This window comes from Mirounga angustirostris, unplaced genomic scaffold, assembly GCF_029215605.1.
Source record: "Mirounga angustirostris isolate CCGP_5_RB_7025 unplaced genomic scaffold, mMirAng1.0.hap1 SCAF_3, whole genome shotgun sequence".
Classification (NCBI taxonomy): domain Eukaryota; kingdom Metazoa; phylum Chordata; class Mammalia; order Carnivora; family Phocidae; genus Mirounga; species Mirounga angustirostris.
The window spans coordinates 68,211,100-68,230,828 of NW_026991711.1; the positions used below are offsets into that span (position 1 = coordinate 68,211,100).

Sequence of the window (19,729 nt, forward strand, 5' to 3'; positions counted from 1 at the left end):
TTTACTCTTGTATTTAATATTTTCATTTCTTTGTCATTTTGCACTACTTTGGGGTCAATTCTTTGACTTTATTCTTCAAACTTTTTACTAAACAATAATCACATTATTGATGTCCAAGAATTTTTTAATATTCTCTGCTCTTTTTTGAGTTTGTGTGTGTTTAATTTATGGCACAATCTGTTTTTCCTGGTTTGCTTTTCTGTTTATTTATTTCATTCTCTCTTTTATGTTGAGTGCTTTCTTCAAATACTTTTTGATGCTTGGCTGTCCATATTTAAGAGAAAAGTACTTAAAAACTGGTAAAAAATTATATGTATGGGATCACCTTATAAAGGACAAGCCATACTTTATGCTGATTGGCTGGGAAGCCAGTCATTTTCTTAGGGGACCCACCCAAAAAGTCAGTGGGTGAGATGGGTACTTTGGGAGCCATTCGGAGACTTTCAAATAGGAAAAAAAAAAATCTCCCCTTTTCCCCCCAGGGAGACAGATGTTACCTGCTGACAGAGTGAAGAAGCTGCTGAGAAGTGACAGGAAGTTTGTAGATAGAATTCCACTTGAGCCCCTCTGTTCATCCCTGTGTCTCACCCCCTGCCCTTTGCTTTATGTAGCGCCCCCAAGTTTCACCTCCTTCTCTTTCAAATTCTCCCAAAAGTAAACCTTCCGTCTCTGGCCTGGGAGTGGGGGCAGGTTGTGAACATTCTCTATGATTAAGTAGATTGTCTAATGATTTGACAAAAACCTATTTATGTCATTGAACAAAATCAGTTTAAATGAATACCCATTATGTATTTAATATTGCAGGATGTAACACCTGCAGCTACCCAATCCATACATTAGAAAGCTTTATGCTCAAAAATCCACTTCTCTGGAGCACCTGGGTGGCTCAGTCCGTTAAGCATCTGCCTTCAGCTCAGGTCATCCTGCTCAGCCGGATGCCTGCTTCTCCCTCACCTCTGCCCTTCCCCCGCATTTGTGTTCTCCAGCCTCTGTAATCACTCCATGTGGGGAAATCCCATTGTCTATAAGCAGCACTGCAGTGGGAGGTGAAACCTGGAGAAAGCCTCAGTGCTGGTCGAGAACCTCAGGCAGGAAATGATGGACCAGGCATGCTGGAAGCTTTGGAGTCAGGCCCCTCGCAGATGAGCCAGATGCTGTAGGTCAGAGGTTATGGAATCAAAGTCCATAGAGAAGATTTGTTTGGTCTTTGTCATACTTAAAAAAATTGAGATAGCTTTAAAAATCAGGAAATTTCACACAAAATTCTGAATTTCTAGCTTCTTTTGAAATCACAAAGATTCTGGCAGGACAATATCTCATCCCTCCTGACAGGGATTTGGCTGTGGCAAATGCTCACCAAAGGCCCCAAGCTTTCCTACCGCTGGCCCACTGCATGCAATTAAAACATCTTTTCGTCCCTGTTAGACATTACACTTTGCAGCTACCCAGCAGATTATGAATTTATCAGGATACGAACCCATGTATCATTCTGAGCTTCCTCAGCAGAACTGTATCTATACGGGGGCGCCTGGGTGGCTCAGTAGGTTAAGCATCTGTCTTGGGCTCAGGTCATGATCCCAGGGTCCTGGGATCAAGTCCCGCATCATTGGGCTCCCTGCTCAGCGGGGAGCCTGCTTCTCCCTCTGCCCTCCCCCCGCCCCCGCTCATTCTCTCTCTCTCTCAAATAAATAAAATATTTTAAAAAAAAGAACTGTATCTATATGAAATAAAATCTAAGATTACAAACTGCATATATTAGTTGTATTGTAGGTACAAGCACTCCAAAAAATTTGATTGATTGAATTTATTTATATAAAAGAAATATATTTCGAAAATCAGTTTATATGTATGGGATCTCCAACATAACAAAGTTGATATGAAAATCAACATTGCATTCTGAGGTCATACACTCTGATCATTTCAAGTCTCTGACTTCCTAAATCCCCTACACCTGTTGGGTCTCCTTGATTTTTCCTGTCACCAGCATTTTTGAGTCTGTTACCTTTTGCCCTCTATTATATCTATCCTCAGACTATGACATTTTCTTGAACTTGAATTACTAATTATTGCAAGAGGAAAGCACATCAGGAGTCTGCATGCCATTCCAAATCCATCATCTCCAAGAGGGACCGAGCAAAAGAATTTGCAATTATGATCCTGAAACAGTCATCAGTTACTTTGAGTGATCATGGAAAATACAATGCTTGAAAAATGAACATTTTCTTAATTTTAAAATGGAAGAAAATGTGGATTTTGGAAATAACTGACCCAGGACTGAAGTTATGTAAGGCTTAATACAATTACATCAGCACTGAGGAAGAGAAGATACAGGGGAAGCAACAGGGGTTCATAACATATAGCTGCCCAACTAGCCTCAAATAATTTTTATGGTGTTGTTTAGCTTACCTAGGAATACAATAGATGTATCTCTCTGTGTAATAATTTTGACAATTGCTAGAACTTCTTTTGATATTCTTGGGGTCAAAAAGAAGAAAAGTAGGAGTTCGTTCTATCATCTAACTATCATCTATCTATCTATTTATCTATCTATCACAGTACTGTCTGCTTGAATAATTGAGGCTGGAAAGCTATATTTTAAGAGTATTTATTGATTAAACAAAAATTTACTGGTTGCTTACTGTCAAAAACTGACAGATGTTTGCAACATTTGATTAATAGGAGATGTCCTGCTGAGAGAAGGTGACTAACAACATCCCACAGAGTTGACTCACAGCCCTATTTCTTTTCAACATTTTTATCATCAAAAGGATGAAAATTCACAAAGCATTAATCTGAAAATTTGGAAATGCTGCAAAAAAGCTCGCTGCAAAAAGAGTCCTACAGACTGAAATGCTATAAATATGTGCTATAACTAACAAAATTAAGTTTTAAAGTGATGATAAAATTTTTTTTCTTTTCATTTTTATGCAACTTCTAACAACAATCACAGTTCTCTGCCCTACTCCCCCTCCCCAATCTCCCCAGTTCCTCTTTGCAGAGGTAAACACCACTGACTCTTCTGATTTTTGAAACCTACACATTTCTATACTTCCATACTTACTGACTTCCCGTTATGGGAAGTGAGGACTTAGCTTTCTTACCCAGCCAATTCAGCTCTACAGCAGGTTTGGGTTTGAATAACTACTCTTCCATACTGACATTATTCTGCCAACATGACTATTACTCACAGCTGGGCTGTATAACGTGGTAATTAAGACTCTGTTTTCTTTCTTATTTTTGTTTTCCTTAAAGTTAATAATTGCATTGCTTTTTCATTTCCTTGGTTTTCTTTGTGCCTGTGGCTAATTCTTCCCACACTTTCCAATAGCCTGTCAACAGAAATTTCTACAAGTTCACATCAGCCTCCAATATTTTTCTTGGAGACACACTTCTAGAATCTTCTCCCCTTCTGGAATGGTTGCTCTTAGTTCTGCTGCACAGTTGACTTCCTCTGTAGACAATTCTTCATCACATTCCTGGGTTAGACCTACTATTTTGTCTTCTTCCTTCTTCCTTCTTGTCTCCGCTATGTTCCTCATAAAGGGTTCATGGAAGATTTATTTTTTGAGACTTTGAATATCCTGAAATCTCATTACTTTACCTTCATAAATGAGTGGTAGTTTAAATAAATCTCAAATTCTGGTCGGAAATATATATTAAAAAAAAAATTCTGGTTGGAAATGATTTTCATTCCCTTCTTCTGAATGGCATTCCTCACTGGTGTTTGTGGTAACCATGAAAATGCACTGCTCAGTTCTCCTGCTATGAGAAGCATAACCGACTGGCACCAGTTGTTGCCCTTTTGGACCCACCACTTCACTGGCCCTGAGGTCCTGAGGTCGTGCTTGTCACGGGCTACTCTCCCTTATGAATGAACAAGGCAAGGGTACTAATGCAGACCCATACCTGCAGGACGGTGACCACTTCAATAGGCAATGTTGGCTCAAGGGCTCCTCACTGGCCTGGCTGGATCTTTCTTAGACCTGTACAGCCATCTGAGACTCTTCCCAGTGAAACCTATTTCTTGCCCACTCTCTTTCACAGGTGTTGGGCATGTGTCAAGGTCTAAAGGCTCTGCCTTCTGTGGCTCCTTCCTCTTTATCCTTCACAGTTGTTTCCTTGAATAAATGTTTTGCACATCTAATCCTGTCTTGACATTTGCATCTCAGAAGACCTAAACAAACACAAGTGAGGTTTCACTTCCTGCAGGGCAAAGAAAATGCCATTCTGAGTGATATTTAGGAGGTAGATAATTTCCCGGCACAAGATGGAATCCCGATTGCCAAATACTTCACCAGTGGAACTGGGGAAATGTCCTGGCGGAGGGGAATGCCATCGTAGGTGGGATGATCCTGGCGTTCCAATGGCTACAAGGAGAGGGGAAGCGATCGGTTCCTGCTGTACTATACTGAGACGCCACAGAGAGATCGTGAGAAGCCAAAGGCCTTTACCAAGCAGTTGAAGACTCAATATGGAGCCAGAGGGTCTCACTGGTAGCTCACAGAGAGGCCCTTATCTCCCACAGTGGAAGTCTACGCACAGCTTAGCCTCAGACCTAGGACCTGGTAGAGATGAAGAGCTCCCGGGATGTTGAAATGCTCAACCAGGGTAGGTCTGTTATACCAGGGTCGGAGCCCTGGCTGGGAAAACTTAAGACTCTGAAACATGGGAAGTAGTTGCTGGGATCTTCAGACTCCTTGGAACGCGTGGAGACTGCAGAGGTGGCCTGCTCTGCCCTCGTTAGAGACAGCACTTCCCTATGCCGAAGAGGCTCCACCCTTCAAAGGCAGTAGTGCCTCCCTCGGGAGCTGACAGGCCACTAACGAGGGTTAAATCCTGGGGTTAAAACCTGGAGACAGCTGGGCCTGACAGAGGAGGAAAGACATTATACACCAAAGTTGCTTCGAAATTTAGAATATACTCAAGAACACAAGAGGTACCACTGGGATTGAATTTTGAGGGCCCTTGACTAAGGGACTGGAATATAAGACTGGACAAGACAGAATTCATTGACTAGGGGGCACTTTCTCTAAAAATGTGTGTTAATGCTCTGGCAAGGACCCCAGGAAATAGGGCAAACTTGCTACTAGAATGGCTTTGAGAAGCCTAGAAAAAGTGATGGCCAATGCTGAGTGGGCAGAAATGCTTGAGCTTCCTTGACAGCTGATCGAGGAAGGAATACAAGCAGCTGAGAGGAGTAGGCCTGCTGGAATAAATATATTATGTAAAGCCAAACAATCCACCAGCGTTCTGTGTCTCATATGAGCACCAGAGGGAGACACACCATTCATCAAGGCCATTAGGAATATGCTAGTGAGGGGACACCAGCATCACTAAGAAATTTAGCGGCACTTTCCCGCAGGCCAGGGCTGACAGTCGGAGAGGCCATCACAGAGTTGGGCTTGTTACCATCCACGGAGGCCCTGAGTCTCGTTAACATCCGTCACCACACATAGTTACAGTTCTTTTTCTTCTGAGGAGAACTTTAAGATCTACATTCTTAGCAATTTTCAGATATAGAATACAGTATTAGGAACTATAGTTGCCATACTGTATATTACATTCCATGACCTATTTGATAACTGGAAGTTTGTATCTTTTGGCTGAGGGGTTTTTTGGTTTTTAGGGTTGTTGTTTTTTTTTAGCTTTTTCTCCATGCATATTCTCGGTTTCTCCAAGTTTCCTTCAGAGATAGTTGATTTTTTGTTGTTGTTTCCTCATTTGTGTGGTTCTCAATCTTCATGTTGGAGGCTTTCCTCAGATGTTGGTTGATCTTTGACTGTCTACTCAAATTTAAGAAGGAGAAACAAAAAACCTGATTGGAAGGTCCGAGCCTGTGGGTGGGGTTTGTAGACTTTGAGTCTCACTGTAGAGGGATCTGTCTCAACCAATTGTTGTGGAACCAGTAGGATCAGCATCTTAGGTCTTTCCACCTGAGCTCATCCAATTCCCTGGAGAAGACTCTTCCATCCCTACTTGGAGAGTAAGCCACACTGCCAGCATCCACAGAGCCCAGTGGAAGAAGAGGGTGAGCAGGGGGCAGAGGGCCCGGGGGTGTCTCAGCTTTCAGCTGCATATGTTTACTTAATCCTTGTTTTCCGCATAGGCTCATGCCCTCAAATGTGCCTGACGTCCCTCAGCCCAGACACTTCCCATTCTATACTCTCCAGAAAATTAACCTCTTGTTTTCTCCTGAATGGAGAATGGGCAGATGCCCAGCAGTGAGGAGAAGGGGGTGATCCAGAAATCTAGTTCTTTCTTAAACAGCTTTCAACCAATTCTTACATGAGCGCTTAACGCCCTTCTCCTCTGGTTCCTGAGTATCTGGTCTTGCTACTCTCGGAGCCGTAGCAATCATAGGATTTGCTCTTGGTCTCTCCCACTGCCAACTGAACAGTCCGCCTTCTCGAGCCTGCTCAGTCAATAACACTTGTCCATCTGCTTTTTCAGCTCTCAAAGCTTTGCTGCTACTCTGCTCTCTCCACTGTATGGGTCTTTCTCCCCCTCCCTTCCCTCCTTCTCTTCTGCCCTCAGTTCTTCCTCAGCCTTCTTTCTTTAAGTTTCTTTACTGGAGTTTCAGGGGGTCTCAAGAGAGAAAAAAAAAAAATTTAATGGGTAAACTCAATTTGCCATCTTTTCCCAGAAACACTATTTCTCCATCACAAAAGTAATGCATTTTGCTTATACAAAAATTAGAAAATCCAGATAACCAGAAAGAAAAAAATCATCTGCAATCCCGCCATCCAGAAATAACCCATTGTTAACTTTGTTCCTTTCCCAGTTCATGGACGGGGTGCGTTCTTTCATTCCTGCAACAAACATCTGCATGCTCCCTCTCTCTGGGCCTTGGGAGGCTCTGGGTATAAAATAGAAAGCAAGCTAAACACGGTTCCTGGCATCTCAAAGCTGAGGTCTGTTGGGGGAAGACAAACAAACAAATCATTTCAATAAAATGGGTCAAGTATTATTACAGAAGGATTTTACGGGAGGAGAAAGGATGAATACCAAATCTAGGTTTGGGCATGTCAGGAAGGGGCTAGAGAGCCCCGCACAGCCCAAGAACTGTAAAGTGCATACAACTTAGTCACACTTATTTATCAGCAGAGATAGGTAAGAAGCATAACGTAACTGGCATTCTTCTCTTAACATACCACGTGCAACTTCTTAATCACCATACATCAATTTTCTAATAGCTAAATACGACTCCATGGTAGTATGTATGGCTATTCCTTTAACTGATCACCTTAATACATTTAGGTAATTTCCATTTTTCAAGGATTATCCACCATCTGTGGTAACCCTCTTCTTTGCACAGTGAAGATGAAATTTACTAAGATTAAGAGTTCAAAAATAAACAACAAAAGGAGAGTTCAGGAGAGATCTGGCTCACCAGCAACTCACATGGGGAAACATTAAAGTTGGTGACAAATCCAGTCTGCAGGGAGGTCACAGCCGAAACAGTGAATGCCGTCCCAGACGGCATTAACATAGGTCAGCATCCAGAACCAGAAATGTACCACTGAACATCTGCGGCAGCTAAAATTTGTTTGGTACATCAGATTTTAAGGAAGGCCTTGGCAAATTCTAGGTTTACTTTTCCAGCTTCTTTCCCTCCTTTTCTCCTGATGCTTCAGCCATTCCGAGTCCTGACCCTGTGTGGTGAATGGCGAACCTCATCTCATCTGTCCCGACAGCACGCTGCTCTCCCAGATCACCACTAGCCCCTCCTATGTCGGGTGCCTGCCCTCCAGCCCGAGCATTATGGGCCCACACCTACGTTTGTACCTGAAGTTGTCCCAGAACGCCGCCGTGCCCATTCAGCCCCACGTCGCCTATGGCCACCCTCTCACCGCATGGACACAACTGAGTAGTTGTGACACACACTGCATGACCCACAAAGCCTAAAACCTAGCCCTCTGCAGAAAAGCTTGCTAGCCCCTGATCTCAACAGTATCGTTTTCCCTGACTCCCCCCAAAACTCTTACCCATCCCTCCTTTCTTGGCACCCCCACTGTTCCCGGTACTATTTATATTAAGGCACTTATACATTATTTGACAACTATGTCTCCCCTACTCATCTGTAAGCGACATGAGGGCGGAGGTCTTACCTTATCCTTCTTTTGGTGGCGATGTGAGACCCACCACCCTTAAACTGCCAATCACCAGCCCCCCTCCCCCCAACCCCAGCCTCTTCTATAGCTGGAGCAAACCTGCAGACTCAGAGAGAAGCCTTTTGTCCTCTGTGGGTGCAGGGAGGCTTTGAAATGTAACCCTGGCCAGGAAGGGGTGGAAAGGGCCTGGGGATTGGCTCACAGCTAACACAGCCCCCCTGAGGCAAACAGGAGGAAACGGAATCTCTCATGCAGCCTAAAAAGTATGCTTTGAAAAAATCCATGCTACAACTTTTGTTTGACTTCAGATAATTTCATGGAGGATGCACCTGAGCCCCGAGCGGAAGACCTTACCACCATTGCCCCACCTCTGCTGAGCCCCCGCAGAAAAGCCTGACGTTGAGTAAAGAGATGCCAACACCAGGGAAGAACTAGGGTCACTGATAGAAGGGGTTCAAGGGAGAAGACCACGTGATGAGGAATCCAGAGAGAAGGGGACGTCATGCACAAAGGAGGAGCAGCATCCCCAAAAGGCCGGCAGGGGCCTGAAAGCCAAGTACATTCCCTACCACTCCCCACCTCCCCTGTGGCTTTGGAACCATCCCCTGGACCCTTACAAAAAGAACCAGTAAATAATAGCCAGGGGTCCCTATTCTCTTCAGGACCCCAAGCCTGGACACCTCAGGCCCCTTATCCTCAGTCATTTACGCCCATCTCCAGCTCCTGTGCAGGATGCTGGGACAGAGACAGGTCCGACTGCTCTGCTCCTTCAAGACCATGACCAACCCCCACCCAGCCCCCACCATGGATCAACTTTTCCATGTCCCACTTCACCTTTTCCTCCAGTGTCAGAAGATACAGAGGCCTCTCTAGGGTCGAATTTGCATTCTCAGAATTCAGCAACACACCTCCCAAGAAATGGGAGCCTAAAAAGTTAAAATACATTAACTTTTAACCCAGCCTCCCAAGAAATGGGCCTTGGCTAAATGTCCATCTCCCTCTGATTCTTCTCAGAGCCGACTTCAGCATGAAGAGAAAATACTTAAGAAGAACAGAGTGGCCTTTTCAGATATTTGAAAGGCTGTCTCGTCAAAAAGCAGTTAGTTTTATTCTTCGAGATTTGGAAAGGCCAAGAGCCAACCACAGGTGAGTCCTGTCCTAAAGCCCTGAAATGAGAGGCAGGCTTCCCGTTCAATATAAAAGATAAAACTGAGTGGGTTACTTGTGAAGATTTGAGCTCCTCTTGCTGCCAACAGTGGAGCTGAAGCTAGAGGACCCCAATAAGGTCACGGCAAGCGGTTTGTCCCCAGAAGAAATTTGATCTGGGGTTATCCCCAGTCCCTTGTATTTCCAACATCTAATTATCAAATAAAGGTGCACTATAGATATGGAAATATCTATTTGCTTAACCATTGTATTTAAACTTTATGTATATCCCTGCTTTCAGTTTATTTTGAGTATTTCATCAAACCACAAAGATAATGGTTCGTGGATGATGTTCTGACATCCATACTTCAAACAAGAAAAAATCTGTTCAGAGACCACAGGTCACTAAATATTTATCTTTAGTTTAGTCAAAATAGCAAATTAGCGCAGTCATAAACTTTAGGATACTTCTTTTAAACACCATGCTGGGTCCAACTAAAGGTATTGGGTGGTGTGTTTTATGTAAAATAGGTTATTTCAAAAATGATTTGAATTGGTCAAATGCTATCAAAATAATTGCCAAGATTTCATTCCATTGGGTACTACCAGTTGCAAGTGAAGAAGTTAAGTGGGCAACAATTTCTAAAGTATTTGTCTAATTCCTTTCTTCTAAATAGCTTAAGAGGACCATTTCCCAAGTGCTTTCACTTTTTTTATTATTACGATTGACAATAAATTCATACCTCACCTTTGCAGAGTTCTTTACATTTTTCAAAACATGTTGACATTCATGATTTTGTTTTCCTTCTCATAATATATCTGGGAAGTTGGCCGTGTGGCAGAAATCGCTGGTTGTCCTGAATGATCTGTTCCCACCTGATTTCAACATAATTAGAATTATTTGCTGAGCTTCCGGTTGCGAGGTGGGACAAGAATTCCCAGGTTCCTTATACCACGTAACCAAGCTCTGCCAATGGGACACGAGTGGAAGGGACCGTGCAGCCTCCAGATCAGGCACTTATGAGGCTGCGTCCTTCCCCTTCTCTCTTCCTCTGTCACTGGATAAAAGGCCTATTATTTGCCCTGGAAATGCACAAAGGTCATCTAACTATCTGGGTAGGAATTTTTTCCCAGTTCTTCCTCACTGCTTTAAACTCCTCCCAGACACAGTATAGAAAGCCCACTCTAAGTATTCAGCTTAGAAGAAAAAAGGTGACACCTGGGTGGCTCAGTCAGTTAAGCCTCCGACTCTTGATTGAGACTCAGGGTTGTGAACTCAGGCCCTGCACTGGGCTCCATGCTAGCTGTGGAGCCTACTTAATAGATAAAGGGGGGAAAGGACATACTGAAATAAAGAGAGATTATTTTATATCTGCATTTATTCCTCCATTAGAAATTATATCAATTATATTCCTCTGTGCCAAGGACTGAGAGAAGCATTAGACATTTAAAAATAAATATGATACTATAGTCTGTGACCTCAAGGAGTCACAAATGAGTGAATGATCCACGCTGCCTGTTGTTATCATATAATGGGAATATTTGTGTCGAGACTTTGAAGGCTAAGTATCAGTTTATCCCAAGATAGAGAGGTGAAGAGATATAGTGATCCTGCAGATTAACTTTGTACCCAGAATACATCAAAATAGAGTATATAAAAAGTAGGTTATCTGTTTAAGTATCTTATCTGTTTATTTTATAAACAGATATCTTACTTCTCTTATAAGTATACTTATCTGTTTAAGTATGGATTACAAGCATAACTAAGCATTGCCTGAGAAGATGTGGATCCTGGAGGACAGTAACTGTATTTTTACTCACCCATTCTTTATTTTTTGTCCTCCCAACAGGCATGTATTCTATTCTCCTCCTACACCTAAACTTTCCTTCATGCCTTAAAAAGATGTCATTCATCAAAAGAAAGGCACATTTTGTACAAATTAATAATAATAAAATTCTGGCTTAGAACAATCATATTATTTGAAAAATTAATATAACTCAGAAGAGTTCTATATGCCAAAGGCATGACTAACTACATAGTCAGGTACACAGTTGTGCATTCATTTTGTACTTAAGAAGTGCACAGTGACATTACTTGAATGCTGAGTAGTTTGTATTTTCCTTCCTTTCTATTGACATTGTTAAACATTGCTATGATTTTGAAATTATTAGTTCTTTTCCTATTAAAATTTTTCTTGGACTTGACTGTAACCTTTAAAAAACACTATGTTCAATCAGATATTCAAAGAGGAGTGTGTCAAGCCCTTTGGAAGATATTTTAACTATTTCTGATTAAACACACTCAGGAATTCAGTACTATTCTACAAAATACATTAACTTTTAACCCAGCTGATCCCTCCATCCATGTACCAAATATATTTTAATGAGAAGAAAATTGGTAAAGCGCTTCCCAAAAGCATGCGGCATATATAATCTGAGCATGTATCTGGCAGATAAATTGCCTTCACTATTACTTGGGAAATGAAAAATCAGGTTGTCAAATGGCCAGGAGCCACGTAAGGAGTATGTACTGAGCACCTACCAAGGACAAGATGCACTTTAGGATAGATGAACATGGTTTCCTTACTTAAGGAATTGCCCAGCTAGTGGAACAGAGAAAGAAGGCAAGTGGTTATATGAAAGAGGCATGTGGTAGGAGGCATCAGAAATGAAGCACAGTGGGATTCCAGAAGGAAGAGATGGCATTCAGGTGCAGAGCCAAAGGGAACACGTGAGCTGGTTCTTGAAGGAAAGGTGGGATTTTAATAAATAAGGGACTTTGTCTTGTTCACACATGATGATATCCTTGAGAATGTCCATTGTGGTACACTGCAGGGTGCAAGGGCAGAAGCAAGGACATCAGCAAGGAGTCTATTCCAACTACCCAGGCAGAATCTGATGGGAGCTTGGATCTGAGGGCTGTACGTAAAGGGAGAAGTGGTTGGATTCTGGATACATTTGGAAGATAGGTAGGGCTGTAGGATTTGTTGATGGACGGAAAGTAAGATGTGAGAGAAAGGGGGGAGTTAAGGTGTGGGGCTCAACCAACTGAAAGAGCAGAGTTGCCACTGTGGAGATGGGAAGAAGAGGAGTTTGCTTCTGGAGGTGTTCAATGTGGTGTGCCCATTGGGCATCTAAGTGGAGAAGGTGGTTGTCCAAGCCTGGAGCTCAGAGCACAAGTTCTGGCTGGAGGCTCAAAACTTGGAGTTATCAGGATCTAGAGTATTCAAGGAGTTCACTTGGAGTTATTCTAGAGAAGAGGCCCATCAGTGGAGCCCTGGGCCCTCCAATACCTAGAGGTGAGGTGTGGTGGACACAGGAATTGCCAGTGAGCTGAGAGGGGAAGAAAGAGAGCCAAGCTGAGGAAGTGTGTCAAGAAAAGAGAATAGTGTCTAGACATATGCCTCAGACAGATCAGCTAAGCCATGAGCCTTGATTTTAATGCATAGCCTGCTCAATACCAATCGTGTCTATACTACCCATTAGTGTCCAAAGTATTCTCTCCTCGTCCCATCTCCTCAAGTGAAAGACGCTGTCTTTTTCCACAGGTTCCCTGTATAAACATGCTAGACTCCCACATGGGAGGCCCACGTGTATCTTCAACTGGGTCCTGGTCCTCTCAGAAATCCATGGGCAGAACAAAAACTCAGAGGCACTGCTGGGGCTGGAATCCCAGCTATAGGCCCCAGCGCAAGAACCATCTTCCAAGAGCTATAAAGGCAGAGCAGTCTCTCTTCAAGTCACAGAGAAAAGGTGTGTCCTCTTTCTGGGTTATGCTCAGATGAGCAAAGCAACCTGGCTCCTAGAGCTCTGTAGGGAAACCCTTCTTTTACTTCTGTTTCTCCCTCTGTCTCAGTCTCTGTCCGTATCTCTTTTACACACACACACACACACACGGACTGTTTTTTCAAGGTTTACCTCAGTACCAGGACCCCAAAAGAACATGGAGGCCTCCATTTTGAGCAGAGCCCACCCCCTCCCCCATTATTCACTCTGCAGGCTTTCCTCCTGTCCTCCAGGCCATCAGACAATGATTATTGAATGGGGGGGGGGAGAACAGTGGGGAGGGAAGCTTCGTTCAAATCCCCAGTCTCCCTAAGGGGGTCTCCTTAGCCACCGTGTAAATTAGTGGCACAGAATGGGGCAGGGAAGAGGTGCTGGCCAGCTTTACCTTCACCAGCCTCAGATCCCCAAATGCAAAAAAAAAAAAAAAAAAATTATGCTAGGGGCTTAGTGGCCTTGACAGCAATATCTAAGCCCTGGCTGAAATGTTCTATTACCAGAATCTGCAGCATATGTTTTATCTTTTCAAATAAGGTCAAAACTTCCCTACCTCCCTCTCCTTAACACATCCACCAAGAAAGAACATTGAAAACAGAATGAAAATATCTCATATGAAAAACTTAAGATACTGTCCTTGATGATGACGAGCTCCCTCTTCATAGCATACAAGAATGACTGAATTCCAAACCAAAGAAATTTGAGAGCAAAATTAATATTTTACAGCAACTAGCATTTTATTTGCAGCATCGGCAAAACCAAGTGTCCACCTGTGACTAATTTCTTATGAATACAAAGTCCACTGTGCTTCTGGGAAGGATGGTTAGTGTTTGTCAAGTTTTTTGTGTGAAGATACAAAAATATAACTAAAAAGTTCATCAGAGGGCCAAAAGTGGGAACAAGAATCAAAAATCAAAAGCATGTTGATTATTTCAAATACCCGAGTACCAGAAAGCTCCTACAGTCCCAATTCCTGGTCTTATAAATGCAATTATCATGCAAGTGACTATAATAAAAATTGATGACTTTTGTATACATACAGAGTTTATTACATGCACTCTAAAAACAGAACGTGTATGATTTAAATCTAAAACAGTGATTTTGCAGGAATGGTCTATTAGGTCCTCCAGCTGGTCCACAAATCTCTTATTTGTTTCTGGTATGACTAAAATTTGCTTATGCTTTCTTCAGAAGAGGGGCCAGTTCTTCCCATAACTTTTCTATCACCAACCATGAACAGGGGATGTTTAGGGTCTTTTAATTCCTTAAAAAAAAATTGACAGACTGAAAAAGTTTCCTACCATTGCTCTAAAGTATCTTAATGAAAAAAATATATACCAATCTGAAATCACAATTTTTTGTTCCAACAAATCCAACATTCTTCTGCGATCTGTGGTAGCAAACAGGAGCTGACATACAGCCTAATTTAGCTATTATGACAACTAGCAGCAGCTCAAGCACTAAGTCACCTCAATAACCCAGTGCTATTCTGCCTCAATTATCTATGGCTTCAATTAAAAGTGTGTAGAGGGGGTTTTCATCTTGAATTTGTTCAAAATATGTGGCTTAATTTTCAATTTCAAATAGGTCTTCAGTAAGCTCACAGGTCACCAAAATACAGTACCAGAAGTTAGACATTTGAACTCTTTTATTAAAATATTTGCACATAAAAATTTCTTGCTCTCATGATACAAAACTGTACAAAATGTACCAACAACAGACATCATTATAAAGGAACCCTCAAATCAATGGGACCTAATCTTGAGCACGAAGTGAAGGAGAAATAGGAAGAATTATTTGAGAGACAACTTTATCATGGCATATCAATAACCCAGCTATCAAAATGTATTAAGCCTTTGCACAAGGGTGTCAAAATCAAATCTCATCCTCAAGGAATCCTTGGAACGGAGGAAGGATGATGGAAACACAGTTGTAGGACACAATCTATATCATCCTGTAGTTGATTCTGTTATTCTTATGGCTAGCTCTGTTTAAGATTGTATAAGGGGTCTTCACACCCGATGGTTAGCATGGTTGATGGATGCAGTTCTACCTGCCGCCGAAAGAACTTCCAAAGAGTTGAAGCCCGGCTCACGAGGAGATGTGATTCTGACACCTTTGCATTTGCTGCAGTGTGTACGTGGGCCCCACACACAAGGCAGATCTCATTGGATTAACGCTGAACTCACGACATCTCCACAAACTCTAGCAGAGAGTAAGTATGCTATCTGCAAGGCTCCCTAACAAACCTGTTTCTTTCATCCACCCTCCTCACTCGCCCCGTAGGTACTATTAGGGAAGCGTCCCCTCCTTACCTCTAGGGATTCCTCTGCACCCAGAGAAAGGGGCTCCCCTTTCTCTCTCCCCATTCCCAACTGTTTGGCTTCCCGGGGAAGCCCCAGCTACTCAGCTCACCCCCGGGATGCGAATCCTAGGAGACCTTATGATTGACTTCAAAGGGAGCCTCGTCTAGGCTGGAGGCTCAGGCCCCCCGCCCGCCCCTGGCGTCTCAGAGGCCCTCTCCCCGCGTGGCCCTCTGCCTGGCCCCTCGAACTCACCAGGAGGAGGTTGTGCGCCACCAGGTACCCTAGCCGCGGGCTGCCCCGGACGCCCGGGGCCAGGCGCCCGGTGGCGTAGCCGTGCCAGGCCACCACGTAGGGGTTGTCGATGGTGATCCAGTACTTGACCTGGCCGCCGAAGTGGCGGAAGCAGAGCTCGGCGTAATCCCTGAAGTGGTCGGCCAGGGCGCGGTTGGCCCAGCCGCCGTAGGCGTCCTGCAGGCGCTGGGGCAGGTCCCAGTGGTACAGGGTGACCACGGGCTGCACGCCCAGCTCCCGCAGCCGCTCCAGCAGGCGCCGGTAGTAACGCAGCCCCTCGCGGTTGGGGGCGCCCGCGCTGCCATTGGGGAGCACCCGCGCCCACGAGATGGAGAAGCGGTAGTGGGTGACCCCGAGCTCGCGCAGCCCCTCCGTGTCGCGGAAGACGTTGTTGTAGCCGTCGCTGGCCACGTCCCCGGTAGCGGGCGGGGACGGAGACCGGGCGCCCGACGGCAGGCCGGCTACCGGGGAGTCTCCCGGGGGCGCCGGCGGGTGGTGGGTGAACGTGTCCCAGATGGATGCGCCCTTGCCGTGCTGCCGCCAGCCGCCCTCCGTCTGGTAGGCGGCGCTGCCCACGGCCCAGAGGAAGCCGTCGGGGAAGGTGTCGTGGAGGAGGCCGGCGGCCTCGGGGGCCGGAGGCTGCGCGAAGCGGGCCCAGATCTGCGCCCCGTCGCCGGGCTCGGCGTGCAGGCGGCGGCCACCCAGGGCCAGCAGCAGCAGCAGCGGCAGCGGCGGCGGCGGCCGCGGGCGGCGCGGCGGGGCGCGGGCGGGCATGCTGCGAGCGAGCCGGGCGCTGGGGCGCCGCGCCGCACCCCTATATGCCGGCGCCCCGCCGCGCCGCCCGCCCCTGCCGGCGCGCCCACCCCCGCTTCCCCGCCGGGCCCCGCTGGCAATAATTACCTGTGAGGCGGCGCTTCCCCACCCTGGGGGGGGGGCGGGGGCGCAAAGGGCGAGCGCGTGCCGGGGAGGGGGCGCGGCAGCGGGCGAGGCGCAGCGGGCGCCACTCCGGGACGTCGGAGAAAAGGCACCTGTTCCTCGCGGCTCCCCGGAGCCGCAGAGGAGGCTCGGCGCCGCGGGTTCTCTCGGCGCCGCCTTCTCGTTCCCCTCCGCGCGCACCCCTGGGAGAAGCCATCGAGCCGGCGTTCGTCGAGGAGGGAAGGCGGCCCACCAACTTTCCCCGAGTTCGCGCGGGTTACTTGCCTGCCCTCTCGGAGTCCGCCAGCGGAGAAGCACCTGCTTTCTCCTTGCTCCCATTCGGAGGCCGAGAACAGTTGCAGACTGACATTGCTAGAACCGATTAGGAATTGGCCGAGATCGTATCGGGAGGGCGGCGGCGGGGGGGGGGGGGAGTCAGGTGGGAACTTGGAATGTGGTGAGAGAGCGACTCGTGGCCCACTTTCCCTTAGAGTCTTTAGGTAAGATGCTCTCGCGGAGAGCCATCCCACTGGCGCACGGACAGATGGTCCGTCCCGCAGGCCCCAGTCTAGAAAGCCTGCAAGGAAGACAAAGCAGATGCTTGGGTTGCCTTGACACTTTGCTTGACTCTCCCTCATACAGTGACCTTTTAACCATTTCAAGTCAGTGCTTGTTCTTAAGTTACATCCTGCAGAATTACTTGCCCACGGCCCAGAGGAAGGGGAAGGTGGCGTGTTCATGTCATGACAGCTCTGATTGTTCTTATTAAAAAAACAAAAACCAAAACACTTTTTAAAGAAACAAAAAACAAAGTACCAAGGTTTCCACTTTGAATAACTGTCATTTACCTTTTTTTTAATCCTTTTTGCATCTGTTTTATGAATAATCACCTTGTAGCTTTCAGCTCTGAACTTAGCAGTAACTTCTCTGTGCCAAGTTGTGCCCGCAGCTGTGCTTGAGGCCAAGGTCCCTGGGTCCCACAGATGCCACCTGAGCTGAGAAGGGAAAGGGGTGGAGGGGTGGAGCCCAAACAACCACTCCCGCCCACTACAACAAAAGAGATTCCTGAGGTTTCTTCCAGTTGCCAGAGAGCTTTTTGACAGAAGTTGTGGAGGCACAGTCTCCATTTGAAGGTGTATATAGACGGTCTATGAATAACTAATGTACATCTGGTGGGGCGTGGACAGCCTGGGCCCCACCTTTGTGAAACCATCTCTTCTCCAAGCTTTAGGAATCTCATCTTACAATGCAGGTGGCCACGTCTGCCCTGTCACCTGAGAGGCCTGCGAAATGCAAATGTAAAAATGTGCGCACAGATGACTCAATCATGGAAAGCACAAACGTAAGATTGTGCTCATATCTTTTCCTCCCTCTCCAGTCCCATGTGTCTCACTCTGGGCACATCTGCACCTGTGCTCAATGACTAAGATCCTCACTGAAGTACATCCGTTCTTGTCAAATGATCATCCTTGTGCTGTTTCTTAAAAAGGTAAAAGCAATAAAGTTTTAAATGTTGCCGACGCAGGCGGTTTTACTAATTTCCTTTAAGTGTAAGCACAACAAATTTATTCCAGTATCTTATTAAATAGTCCCAACTCTGGCTAGCATATATTATCATGATTAGTAAGATTAAGCCATCAGACTGGAACAAGACCTATCGCTATTCTCTTACATGTGGCATTTACATTTTTCAATAAATGTGAAATAACAAAGAGTGACACTTCAGCAATTGAAAACATTACGCCACACAACGGGCACACTCGCTTCCAGCTAAATGAAAAAGCTCCTAAGTCTGCATGCAGGATCACATTTCCATTCTAGAGCCCAAGACTAGAGCATTTGCTGCATTATAGCTTGTTAAGTTTTAATTAGAAATGCTTCATGGGGCTCATGGAAAATAGCTTAAGACTTAAGTGTTGGCTTATGGATGTATGGTCTGTTTACTCAGGGCAGATTGTATCTATTGCAACTTCTATTTAACCAACGGTTCAAAAAACAAAAACAAAAATGAGAGAGGTGGGGTTTTTTTGGGTTTTTTTGTTTTTTTTGTTTTTTTGAGCGGTGATTAAAAAGAAAGGACCTATTTGATTAAATGCTCACATCTGAAGTTCATCTCTCCTAAGTTGGACATCAGAACTTCAGCATTTGCAGAGATATTCCTAGATGATAGTTTATTTAACCCAGTGATGAAGATTCATGATAATTAAGGTTTATTCCCGGAACTTGCTGTTTTTTTGAGGTTCTGTTCATGGTTATTAAATTCTGGATTCCTGAAGTGTGAATAACTGCAGGTGTTGCTCCTCATTTGTTCAGTTTTATTTTGGTTCTCATCTTTCACACTACCTTCAAATTCTAAAATGTGGGTTTCGTTCAATGCTTTGTTCTCCGGCAAATAAGAGATTAATTCCTTGCTGTGCTTTGAATATGAAGGTGGAGTTACTGATGCATCAAAGGAAGGGAAATTTTAAAATTTACTTACAGACTTCTGTCATGGTGATGATTTTCAACAACCTAAAGAAAGGTGGTCCTCAAGCTGCCCATCATCCCCATTCCTCCTCCAGTTCCTCCTCACCAGAACTTCTCCTGTGGGCTCCAGGGACGACTAGCACCCTCCCCGGCCAAGGGAGCAGAAGGAAGTCCACCGACCGGCATGGGCCCAAACACATCAACCTCACAAGCTCTCAGCTCACCAGCCGTGACATTCAGCCTCTATGGGGAGGTACTGATGGCATCACTGACAATCTCCCTGAGCAACAACCATGGGCAAAGCCACCATGAGGAGCTTAAGACTTCAAATCACAGGTGACACCCCCTGCCTTCAAAGACAACACTGGACTGGAGAAACAGGGTAAAGAATGTTGATAATAAATACATTGTTGAGCACTCACAAATGACACACATGAGAGCTGTTACGGAATTCAGGGGGAAAGAGAAGTTATCCTATTTTGAGTTGGATGGAAAAGTTTCACAAAGAAATGGGACAATATCTGGGGTTTAAAGAGTAAAATTGGCAAGGAGAATTGGAGGCAAGGATAACAGAGAAGCAAAACCTGGAAGAAAAAAAGTGTTCGCAGTATATTTGTATTAAAAACACCTATTTATGCAGGGCAATAGTGGACTGAAAAGGCAGTTACAGGCTGGAGATTTGGACCAGAAATTTGGATACTGGGATGGTGGATA

At 45.1% G+C, this 19,729-nt stretch overlaps 1 protein-coding gene across 1 annotated transcript in view; it reads right to left on the bottom strand.

Moving 5' to 3' along the window:
- Positions 1–16,408, bottom strand: part of KL (klotho) — a 43,571-nt gene extending 27,163 nt beyond the window's left edge. The window contains exon 1 of the mRNA XM_045867524.3: positions 15,596–16,408. Coding sequence (XP_045723480.1) covers positions 15,596–16,408 — 813 coding nt within the window. The remainder of the gene's footprint in view (positions 1–15,595) is intronic.
- Positions 16,409–19,729: the final 3,321 nt, after the last annotated feature.